General features: G+C 41.7%; 1 protein-coding gene across 20 annotated transcripts in view; it reads left to right on the top strand.

Moving 5' to 3' along the window:
* The window catches only part of LOC126866694 (cuticlin-4), a 63,560-nt gene extending 52,142 nt beyond the window's left edge, over positions 1-11,418 (top strand). For 19 of the 20 annotated variants that reach the window (XM_050620567.1, XM_050620574.1, XM_050620580.1 and 16 more), the window contains 4 exons: positions 7,096-7,877; positions 8,045-8,362; positions 8,603-8,924; positions 9,532-11,418. In XM_050620567.1, the coding sequence (XP_050476524.1) occupies positions 7,096-7,877; positions 8,045-8,362; positions 8,603-8,924; positions 9,532-9,939 (1,830 nt within the window). In that variant the 3' untranslated portion in view covers positions 9,940-11,418. Of the gene's footprint in view, positions 1-3,933; positions 6,470-7,095; positions 7,878-8,044; positions 8,363-8,602; positions 8,925-9,531 lie in introns of those variants that run through there. The other variant, XM_050620586.1, reaches the window with a different exon arrangement.
* The last annotated feature ends 1,208 nt before the right edge of the window (positions 11,419-12,626 follow it).

The raw sequence follows: 12,626 nt of genomic DNA, 5'->3' as shown, positions 1-12,626 counted from the left end.
ATTTCCACTATAAGTGGTAAAATACTAAAATACCGATGTAACGACGATAAGAGACGAACTTGAAAGCAAACGCTTCGTATAAACGATTATATCATTTGTTAAATATCAACGCGTGATTTTTATACCGATCGTGACAACGAGAGACACAGACGATCAAATATAGCGTTATAAATTTGATATCTCGAATATCATCGTATATGTGTAACAGAATCGCCGATGCCTGTTTTTTTTATAAATACAAAGCGATAATTATTTTCTAAATCGTTCGTGTCAAATTCTTTGTCATTGCGTAACGCTGCTAAAAGCTTGAAATTGAAATACAAAGTTTAACAAATATTATTACGTGCTCCTTTAACCGTTTGTAAAGTAAAACGACAAGGTCGATTATACTCGGAAACACTTTTTAATCGCACTCGTAGCGAACGTGGTTCGCTAAAATCTGCATCTGCTTGCGAAACAAGTTCGTCTTAAGGAGAACACGGCTTCGTTCAACGAAGAAAACACCGTTGCAAAACGTCGGCATGTTCGCATGAAAATGACGCGTGATCAGCGTGTCGTCGGCCAGCGAATTTTCTCCCGACATTCTAATTTCCCGAAGACGAGCTTACGATACTCGTGTTATCGAAACGCTCGCGACATGTTGGTACCATCGCGTCGCTCGAGCTGACTGACCCGGCCTACATTTTCGCCGCCATATACAGCGAAAGAGACGGTCGATATTACGAGACGTCGTGGTTTCTCTTGGTAAAATCGGCTATCTTATTTTCGACGGTGTATGTTGCGAGTACGTGGACCCGCAGAATCGGTGGAAACGCGTTGCTTTCTAAACGAGCGAAACTCGGCCGCTTCGACCAGATTATCGCGCATTTCGTGTTTTCGACGGATCGCTCGGTCTTTCTCCGTTGTTTTCGTTGGCACCGAAGTTTGATTGGCGCTGTAACGAAATACGATTATCGCGATCGTATTGGTAAAATTAGAAACGAAATTGGAAGATGCATGTTGCAACGGATGGTGGAAAACGAACCGATAGTATAAACGCCGATCGTAAGTGTACTTGCTCGAATGAAATCATTGCGTTAGCATTGCCGGGCGAATAACGTAAAGCAATTTTATCGGATTGTTTGGCAACACGACAGTTTCTTGGCTCTGTCCTGCTTCGAGGGACGTCTCGCGGTAGCGTGATTCGATGGACATCGTGATAAAGCGAACGTTCTAATTAAAGGCAGGACGCTGGCGGAATCGAACCAATTAACTAGCGTCAGTTTTGTCCTCGGTGTTGGGTGAAAGTGTGTGCCGTCCGATGGGCGGCGGATACGGACGATGGGCTTCCCGCTGGATGACAATGGAAAAGTGAAATCAGTCTGGATCTTCGTACGGCTACCGTGCTTCCTTCGGGCACGGAGGTGGTTCTCGCGCCTGGCTTCTTCCATTAGCGAAACGTATCGAACGTGCGGGGGAGTAACGAAAGTAACTCGCCGTGCAGACGCTCCATAAAGAAATTCAATGCCGAACGCTATACAATACAGACCTTTTCCACTCTTACTTTCCGTTTTCTACTTCTTTCTTTTCATATACCATTCGATCGTCTTGATCTCAACTTGCCATATAAATTTCTAATAAAATCAAAGACTGCCGTTACCAAAGTACACGTTTTACCTGCGATTTGATATGTATCAGATTATTGGAAAGTATTATTGGATTATTGGATAGTATTTTTGCCAGTCGATTTATTCTACCGTATTCCGTTGCGTGTTATACGTTTAATTGCATTCCTCAAAAATTACTTATTACGCATTTCTATAAAAATATTTGATGGCAAAGATACTTGTTCCAGCTACGAATCTTTCAAGTCATCCAAAGCAGTTCAAAGTAGATGCCCGTGTGTTACTCGATAGATAAATGCGTGTATTCAAATGCTAATCGGTTGACAATCAGCCAATTACGTACCAATCTACGACCATTTCGTCACCGTGGCAAAATACGAATAACAAAAGTCGGAATATTATTTAACGAGATACCAATTCTATACGTATATCGTACGCTGTCTTCAAATTTTGCCTAAATCTCGCTGCGAATCTTCTAGTCGAGTCAATCTTTCTACGTCCTATCGAACGTTTCGAAACTGTCGATCGCAGCGATATTCGAAGATATCTTTGATCGTTTAAAACGTTTCATAGATTTATCGTCTATTTTTTGGCAGACGCGTCTTTGAATCTGACTTAGTAGCCATCTTAATCCACGAGAGATTAATTAAAATAGGGAAATTAAAAAATCAACAAAAATTATCCTATCCTTGCGTGAACTCCGTTTATCGAGATGAAATCTTGACGAGGTCACGATCAAAGATACACCTCTACCGATTGAATTTCTTTATTTCGCTATTATTTGAACTATTATTCGAATCCATCTGCCAAAAGGAAGGATTCGGATAACAAATAACGAATAATCGCTGACGAGGACCGCCACGTAGATGGAATAGAGAAATCACGAAGGAAGTTGCCGTTTCTCAACGATGCTAGTTGAGATTAAATTTGCGTAAAGATTACTGCGTGGAAATAAAATCGCCGCTCGCTGGACAATTTTCTCGGCCGTTTTCGAAATCTCCAGAAGAGTAGAATGCGCGCTCGGTCACGGCTCGGTCTTGTCCACAATGAACGCCGCGTCGCTAGGCGATTTCGTTTCACGCATCGACCGGTTCCGCGATACTTTTCTATTCAGAAAGTCCTTAGACCAGATCGGGTGCAGGTGCAAGTAGAACAAGAAAGCGGCCAGGTATGCGTAGGTACGGTCGACCTGGCTATCGGTCAGGCACGAACTGTGCGTTTCCTGTTGATCGCGAATCGTCCTTTTTTTTATCGTTTCATTACGATTAGAAAAGTATCAATCGATATTTCGATACTTGTTATCGCTCGACTATCGTTCTTTCTATCGTCTGTAGTTTATTTGTAGGCGTCGACCGTGTTTTTCATGGTACGTTGAGCTTTGTTGTCAAATTTTGCCAACATATCGGTTCTCTTTTTCTTATTCTGATTTCTGTGAAATCGTGTGCAGAGTTCTTTTTCACTTTTCTAATAGTACCGCTATATCGTATATTTGCGGGGTTTACGTCTAATCCTCTTCTTTTCACTTTCTTCCGTATGGAACGTTTTTTGCTCCGATTTCCAATCTTTCTTCCTTCGGACGATCCTGTTACCATACATTTGAACGAACGCGATCATCGGATGGTATTAAGTCGAACGAATCAATTATTAATTTTTTATTTCCTTTTGAGAATTAAAAAGCTAGCGTATATTAGAGCGTTATTCCGATGCCAGATGACTACGTTATAGTTAATCGGCGATTTTTCAAATTATATTTTTAATTACTGCGCGTGGCGGAATATAAGGTGACACGACCAAGTTACGAAGACAGAGAAATAATTACGAACGAAAGGCATCCTATGGAAGATGCAAAAGCTTTCTCTTTGTTTTGATATAATCACGAGTAGGAGTTGAGAAAATGATTCAGTTAATGGAACACTTTCAGAGATCTTGTAATAGTATAGGTTTCTTCGAATTAATTTACGATATAAGCGTGAGAAAATCGTCGACTTTATTCGTATATACGTTAGTCGATATCGAATCGTTTTCTTTACTATTTTTTTATTTTATTTTCTTTTCGTTAACTCGCGTAGAAAATTTATATTCCGTATATTCTTCGGTCTTCGCTTTCCATATAATCTTTCTTCGGAATTGACTCGGGAATTGCTCGAAATTGATTCAACGTAACGAAGCAGAAATAAAATATGACGCGAGATCTAGGTAACATCTCTATAACGTTTTTTATTCGACACCTGTAAATGATTACGAGCATTTATCATGGTTGTCTCCTTTTTTCTTTCTATCCGAGTGAAATGAATTAAATTAGCTTCGTTAATCTCGTTGGACTCGCTTGATACGAAGCGATTGGACAGAGTACTACTTGAGAAAACGATAATTTATGGTTTTATCGTGTATAAGAGAGCACCACAGTGAGACGACGGACAGAAAGCGGTTGGTAGAGAAAGACGCTTCAGTTTCGTAACTCTATTGTAACAGGAACTCGAGTAATTTCAGGAACCTGACTACATTTGTACAGTTACTTTTCGCCTTGTCTATACGTGATCCTTGTTCGTGATCTTTCTTCTTTTTTTCTTTTTTTTCTTTCTTTCTTTTTTTCCTTTTTCTTTTTTTCTTTTTTGATAACTGCGACGTTCTGCGTACCATAAAATGGTTTTATAAAATGGTTTCGCTCGCGACGACGGATTAAATACAAATTGTTCGATTACAGCGAATTAAATCTTTGATATTGCAAAAAGCGGAGAGTGGAAAGTGGACAAAAAAGAAAAATGGCATCGACCGAATCGATAAAAAGCAAAGCAATGTATGAATGAGACACAGAGTCGGTAAATACATGGTACTTTCGTTTGTAAAGAACAAAAGAGATCGTCAATGCGAAAATCAATTAAATACGATACAACACGTATACGGGTAATGAGTATCAACGCTCTTACAACATAGCTATTTTATCGTTTTATGGTTACAGGTGAAAACACGATAGGGCTCGTCCTTTGCTTTTCATGGAAAAGTTTTGGTTTTAGTTCAAATCGGTACGCTACATTAGTGGCACACGGACTGCACAAACCAATTAATTAGGTCTAACGCGATTAAACGAATATTATTCGTTTCTAACGACACGGAATCCATCGGGTTATTCCCAGCCAACTGTTTCATATTTAAACTGTTTCAATTTTAAACTCTTTTTAGCCGCCAAGCGACGTTATTAGACACTTTCGATATAGCACTCTTATCATATAACGATAAAACGTATGAAATATTATTTCGTCGTATTTGCTTCCGTTGTATATACCGATAATTTTGTCGAGACTCAGCTCGTTGAACAAATGTAAATTATTCGGAGTAAGCCTATTTATTCGGTACATGATTCGGTCGCGTGCGTATGTCAATTGAGTTAACCTGGAATGCGAAATCTGTGGGCGTTGGTCAGAACTCTCGACATCCTCGATATGCGTACGCGATCGATTTGAACCGAAGAATGTCTGTTGTATAACAGTACCCTTGTTTTCGGTCGCTTTTAACCGACTCACTTAGTCGTATTAATACAAATTCTGACCCATGTAATAGCTGCCAGCATGTGTCGGATGCGACTCGTGACTCGCATTCGTTAAACCGCGATTGCCTCCTCAAATACAACGAAAGGCACGAAGCACAAGTTAAATTTGAAAAATCCGTGTCTCTTGCACAACAATTTTTATCGATTAATAATATGAGCGAACTGGATAATTAACAAGCACGACAAAAAACCGTAACAACCTTTGTGATGACAAAAAAAAAAAAAAAAAACGTGGCAATTTTCCAAACTTTTGACTTTCAAAACTTCGCAATTTTACAATTGTTCTGTATCAGCGGATGGAATGGAGTTTGTACGATTCGCTTGCAAAGCTTCGGTTATTTTATTATCGAATCGCTTAAATCAATAAAAGCCGAAGCAATGTGCAAACGAAGACAGTAAATACTTACTTACTACGCTATACTTTTAATCTGTCTAAAAACTTTAGTCGGAAATGTTTACTTATTTTCAGTTTATTATTTCCAAACGATTTCTAATTTGTTATGTCAGGCGAGAAAATTTTTAACACCGTTAACTCGTAACTTCCGGCTTACTAAATTTCACTAATAATACATTAGTTTAATTGGACAAAAGCACTCGATTCGGTTGAAATTTAAGCGGGTATTAGTTACACGTTAGATTTTCATAGCTCCCTTTTGTGTTGTTCTCTTGCTATTACTAAAATGTCGATCGTGTTAATCGTAATGATTTTTTTTTTTTGACAAAATAGCGTACAAGTGTTGCAATTTTCTTTTGTTTTCTATTATAAATCTGCTTATCGTATACTTTTATTTACTTTTATTTACCGTATTTCCCTATTTTTATCGATATTTATTTTATCCTTCGACAACGACGTTCTCATTTTTCCGCCATTTCTCAAGTGCCAATGGAACTATCGCAGTACGAGGGAAATTAAAGTGTCTTTTCGTTTCCGATATCTTTGACATCTATCGCAGGAGGAACTTGGACCGTCGAGCTGCGCTTGATGATCTTCAAGGTCGGATCGGTCTGACAATTCACGGCACAATTGCATGGAATCTCGAGCACCGTAACCCGCATTCGATTGGCATTCCGTGAAAGGTTGCAACGACGAATAACGTTCGTGGAATTCCTAATGCAACTCGCTTCTTCCTCGCTTTACTCCGGTGAAACGAGTCGGAGGTGCTCGAATCGAGCTCATTGTCATTCGCTGTATTTCGAAAAGGACCGGCGCTTCGACACCGTTCGCAGTAGACGCGGTGAAATGGAAAGAAAAAACAAGAAAGGAAGAAATAAATGGAGGAAGAAGGGCAGAAGATAGAGGATAGAGGAAGATTTTCCGGTACCGTGTTGCCAGTCCATATTTCTGGTTAACTCGCCGTTATGACTTACCGCTGAGTTTCGAAACGCAGCCGGTTAAATTGTCTTTCCACATACGTGCGGAGCCTTGGAAAGGGCAGTTGGCCCGTCCGTCATAAAACGCGTCATTCCTTCGAGTCGTCCGTTAAGAGTCGTTTAACAAATACCTCTTATTTTTTCCTGCTTCGTCGTAGCTTCTGTACGCGTTCTCGAACCTCGATTACGAACATTTTCCCATTTAACCCTACTGCGACCCTTCCGTCCTTATATTCCGTTCTCGCTATAATTTTAGCGACATTTCTAACGACATTTCGAATAAGTTCGAAATTTATAACGAAATTTAAACGAGAAATCGCTCGAGATATTTTCCGAAACGACCGAAAGAACGCTGCAGAGTTAATATTCATCGAAACTCGTATTTTCCATACGATTCGAAATATAATTTGCAAAATGCATCTTGGATGGTTAATGTTTCGTCTATTAAACGGTCGACGATTTAGTAGAATAACTATTATTTAACTGGTAATCGCAACGACGAGTTGCAGGTAAGTCGCGGTCGATGTAAAATGCGCTTGAAAAGCTAAAGAAACGTTCGTTCGTATTTTTCAGAGGGTAAATTGCGAAGCTCCGCTGGTGGACAGTAGCGCACTGCCTTTAGAACACAGATCGGTTTACGGGGCACCGGCGCAATATGGTCCTCCTGCGACGCACGGCGCCGAGGAAAATTGGCCGCTGGCGTCTCCGGACACACCGCAAATAAAACATTTGCAGGTGCAATGCGAGAAGACGCACATGCGAGTAAACATCGAGTTCGACAGGCCGTTTTACGGAATGATCTTCAGTAAGGGTTTCTACTCGGACCCGCATTGCGTTCACTTGAAGCCAGGCACGGGTCATCTGAGCGCCACCTTCGAGATCTTCTTGAATTCCTGCGGAATGAGTTCTTCCGCTAACCATAACGTGGCGGCTTACGGAGCTCCGACACCTTCCGGTAGTTACGTGGAGAACACTATAATCGTTCAGTACGATCCGTACGTGCAGGAAGTGTGGGATCAAGCGAGGAAGCTGCGCTGCACTTGGTACGATTTCTATGAGAAGGCAGTAACCTTCAGACCCTTCCAAGTGGATATGTTACACGCCGTTACCGCCAACTTCCTCGGCGACAATCTGCAATGCTGGATGCAGATCCAGGTTGGCAAAGGACCATGGGCCAGCGAAGTCTCCGGCATAGTGAAGATAGGGCAAACCATGACCATGGTCTTGGCTATCAAAGACGATGAGAATAAGTTCGACATGTTGGTGAGAAACTGCGTTGCCCACGATGGCAAAAGAGCACCTATTCAGCTGGTAGATCAGTATGGTTGCGTTGTTAGGCCGAAGATCATGTCGAGGTAAATAATAATATCCTTTCGTCCCATCGTAAATTGTAATTTCTTTGTTCTTTATTCGCGATCGAGCGATTAAGCGTATACACAGTTTCGTAATCTTGATACTTTCGATATTGTCCACTCTATTATAGACTACGAAACAAGGTGTAACGATTCTTGGTTGCTTGCAGATTCCAGAAGATTAAGAACTTCGGTCCGAGCGCCTCTGTCGTCAGCTTCGCTTACTTCCAGGCCTTCAAATTCCCCGATAGCATGAACGTTCATTTTCAATGCGTGATACAAGTTTGTCGTTACAATTGTCCGGAGCCAAAATGTGGACATCCTGGTCTCGAGTACGGTGCCCCTGCCACGGCTCTCACTCAGGAATACGGTGCACCGGTTCATCAGAACCTTGGTGCCGAATACGGAGCGCCACCGGTACCCGAATACGGTGTACCACCGGCGTTTGCCGATCCTCGGCATCCTAGCGGACCGGCTGGAGCTTACAGGTAGATGATAACCGCAAATAATTAACATAATAAATTATGGTACAATAAAGCCAGCGAAGATGCTTTTAACGACGCTCTTCGTTTCGTATCCGGAGGACGAATTAATATCGTTTCGTTGCAACGACGTATAGTTATTAATTCGATACGTTGATTGATTTGATTCGTTGCACGTTATTAGCGATTCGCAATTTCCGTTGTTTTATACGAAAACGTTTGAAACGAATATTACTTTCGAAACAGCGAGCAGAACGCGGATGTAGTACCAGCACCGCAAGCGCAAACCTCATCTTCCTCGCCGAGTTCGACGCCGGGAGATGCGACGGCCAGTAGCTCGCCGCAGAGCCCGCAAGATAACATTCACCTTCCTCCGCCCCCTCTTCCTGGTCATCCAGCCGGGGCCTATCAGACCGTGAAGAGAAAGGGAACCGCCGGTTCCGAGGAGCTCGAGGGTAACCTGGCCACCCTCGGAGGTCGACCGAGGTCGGTCGAAGGTTTTCCAGCCGAGCTTAGAGGTGCCAGAAGGCGAAGATCCGCCGACGAACATTTGCATGACGATGATTCCGTGAGTATTTACTTTGCGTGGGTCAGTTTATCTATAAAAAAATTAATCAACGTACAAGATGCTCGTAATATGCGAAGATAAAATAAAATAAATTTTCGGTTAGCTTCTGATTCTTCCAGATTCTGATTATTTTATATATAGAAAAATATCTATTTGTACAAACACGCAGTCATCGGCTGTAGAATTACAATTAGAATGGAATTTGAAATGTAGAATACGATTTTCCGCAAAGAGAACTTTTACTTTTGAAAATGACGAGTTCGATCGAGGTAGTACAGGTACGATTTAGGTAAATCGGATAATAAATCAGATTTTGCCAAGAAACTTGGTTGTCACCAGCATTTATCGTATTAACGCGGTGAATCGTCGTTGCGTATCTTTGTCGGGGATATGGTATATCTAGCTATTGACTCTGTTGCTGCGAGTAATAACAACGATCGTACGATAATACAACTGAAAACGATGTAAGAAGTATAGTAAGAAGATTTCTTTTCTGCAAATACGTCGATGTTCGTTGTTCCAGTGTACGAGTATCTTTATTATTTATTTGATCGTTGTCGAAGAATAAAAGGCTTACGATACTCATTCGATCGTTTCGATTTTCCAGAGTATCTACCGCACTGTCACCTTAGTCTCGAGCCACGTGTACAAGCGAGCAGCCCAGGAGATGACGGACGTGAACACCTCGAGGACGATTCAGGTGGTCGCGCCAGGCGACGTGAACTTCGCCTTAGGCACAACGAATTCCAGCAACGATACCACGGTCGTTATCCAAAACGCCAGCGCCTCGGCCGATCCCGAGACCATCTGCATGAGTCTGCCTGGTTTCGTCGGCGGTCTCGTGATGCTTCTTCTCGTAGTAGTAGTCGCATCCCTCGTCGCGGCGTTTCTTTTCGTCAGGGTGCGCGCCGTTGACCGGAAAAATATCGTGGCCGGAAGCGGCTTCGTGCACGCGGCGTACGCAGCGGATAACTGCAGCGTGCCGAACCCAGAATTCGTCAAGGTGGCCAACTGAGGTCGCGACCGTGAAAGAAATTCGATGAAGAACGAGAGAAAACGATTTCTCGAGGATGGCCGATCTCGAGGACGGACACCGTGCTGGAATATTATTTAATTTTTATGGCCGAGTTACCTCGAACATTCTCTCCGTTCTCCTTCGTCGTTCGTTCGATTTTCTCTTCCGGAATTCAGCTTCTTTTCCACAGGCCTCCTTCCTTAGTCGAATCTTATCGTTGGTCGATCGAACGTGTGCTTTTCTCTTCGATCGAGTTTGCTTGAACGAAGGAACGGACGGAATGTTCGGGTACCGTGTAAATAAGCGCACTAGAAACGCGACTCCGCAGCAGAGAGAAGAAGAGAAAAGGAGGATGAATCAAAGAATCGCAAGAACGACACGCATGGAACGCGTTTCACCAGTCGCGATCGTGCCTGTTAATCCTTTCACTGCCACGAAGCACCGCGTACCATCGGGTTGTTCAAACTTTTATGTTTACCTCGATACGTTTGCAACGTAACCGCTCGCAACGATCTGTACAATTGTAACGTACCGCGCCAACTACCTTACGCGAAAAGATCGATCGTACGAAGATATGCGTTTAACGCGACTAACGGCGAAACGTTGTCCGATGCGGGTCGTTCCAGGCCGGACTCCGTGGCGCGTCATGATCGCGGTAATAAGACTAAGAAAAAGTAGCTTAATCACGCGTTAAGGCGGTAAGAATAAGTCACGGCGTGCTGCGAGGGTAAGGTTCGTGAATGATCGCCGGAGCAGTCTCGGAGGGCATTGTAAATAAGTCGGAAGTAGTCGGACGGCCCTACGCGATGCCGACGCGCGGATTTCTTTTTCGATTCCGCGTTCTCGATCGCAAACTGTGTGTACACTCGATTATTTATACGTTTGTATAATTCGAAAGATATTCCTTCTTGCAACTTCGCCGTAGCTCGTATCTCGTGAGCCACGGGTGAGCTGCGTGTTTGATGTTTCGCGCGACCGGAAGCCGATGTCTCTATCGGAACTCGTGACGATTCCTTCGTATGTCTTCTTATTTATATCGTTTTTCTTTTTACGCTATCTCTAACTCTCTCTCTCTTTCTCTTTCGAACGATCTAACCCTAATTTATTTGTCGAAATTACCCGCGAACATACCTCTCTCCATCTTCCTCATTCTCTCATCCCCTTTTCCTCGCTCTTTTGTCCCCCTTGTTCGCTTAGTATTTAAGATTTTCGAGAAAAGAATATTCCCTGGATACGGGAATATGTTTCAAGTATGTGTTTTAAGCACACGCCCGCGCTTACAGAAACACACGTACGTACGAATGTATATGTAACCTACGATGCAGACAGAGTTGCACATGTACACGCATACGCGGAAGTATATATGCGCGTGAGTTACATCGTATACATTGTTACACTGGCGCGAGCAACGTATACACTGAGACAAGATTTGATTATTTCATCATTATTTTAATTACATATTCATTTTTATTTATATAATCCTGCGTTCCTCTTCTTCGTCCTTTCGGCATTGGCTGTCATTCCCTAAACCTATTAAGGACCAAGCACTGAAACAATACGTTGAACTAACGCAAATGCAGCGGTATCGATGGATGCAAATAACGTAACATATACCGTACATATCATTGTGTCACGGTACAACGAAAGTAAATGGAATAACAGACACCTCTCGCAACTTCGATGCACGAGTCAAAGGCAAAGGTCTGCTACAGATATTTCATTCTTCTTTAATTTCATAAAATTGTAAGGTTTCGGTTTGATGGAGGAAGAAGATGGAGGAAGATACGATTACGGAAAATATATCGCTTAACTTTCCTTTCGTAATCGGACGACGTTAAAAAAGACGAAACTCGATAACGCAAAATTGGTCCTTGATGGATTAATTATTTCTCAATCGTGGAAAATACGTGAAAATCATTCGAAAAGTGCTCGAGATACGATAGGAAAACAGCTCGTATCGTTCTCAAGTTGTTTCTATTTCTCGATGTTCTCCGTTCCTTCAATCGTTTTAGATTTTTAGGAAACTCCGCTTTATCAAGATTCGGAAAGTATTCACGAGCGGCTTCTATAACTGCTTTCTCTCGGATTTCTCTTCAGCAAGAAATTTTTTCAACCGTGGGAATAAACGCAAGTCAGAGACGGCTAATTCTGGCGAATAAAATAGATGTCGTAATAAATCGTATCTTGATTCGTTGATTTTTTCCCATAGAAGAGCCGCGCCACGTTTGTATAGGATTGTGTCGGCTCAGTGGAAGTTTTTCGGTACATCTTTGATGTTTTCTTGTACGTGGCGCACACTGACTCGATGCGTTATAGTTGCTCGTACGACTTAATTTATTCTTACGACTTAATTATGGAAAATTTCCAGATGCAAATATTTGCAGAGTGCATATTATATGCAAAAATATACAAATTATTCAAAGGAAACTACATATCATATAAAATTATAAATGTGAATTTGAATAAACAACTACGGTGGACGTATAACGAACGAAAATCTTTAATAACAATTAATAATAATAATAATAATAATAATAATAATTCAAAGTTGCTGTAGGAAAGAGTTCGTAGAGGAAAATGAAAAATAATAATTAACAAACAATATGAAATTGAAAATATTATTCAAATTATAAATATAAATTATATAAATATTATTCAAAAATATATCAAGGAAAAAACGTACGATT

The sequence above is a fragment of the Bombus huntii genome, chromosome 6 (assembly GCF_024542735.1).
Source record: "Bombus huntii isolate Logan2020A chromosome 6, iyBomHunt1.1, whole genome shotgun sequence".
Taxonomy (NCBI): Eukaryota; Metazoa; Arthropoda; class Insecta; order Hymenoptera; family Apidae; genus Bombus; species Bombus huntii.
This window is presented reverse-complemented; position numbering and strand designations above follow the sequence as displayed.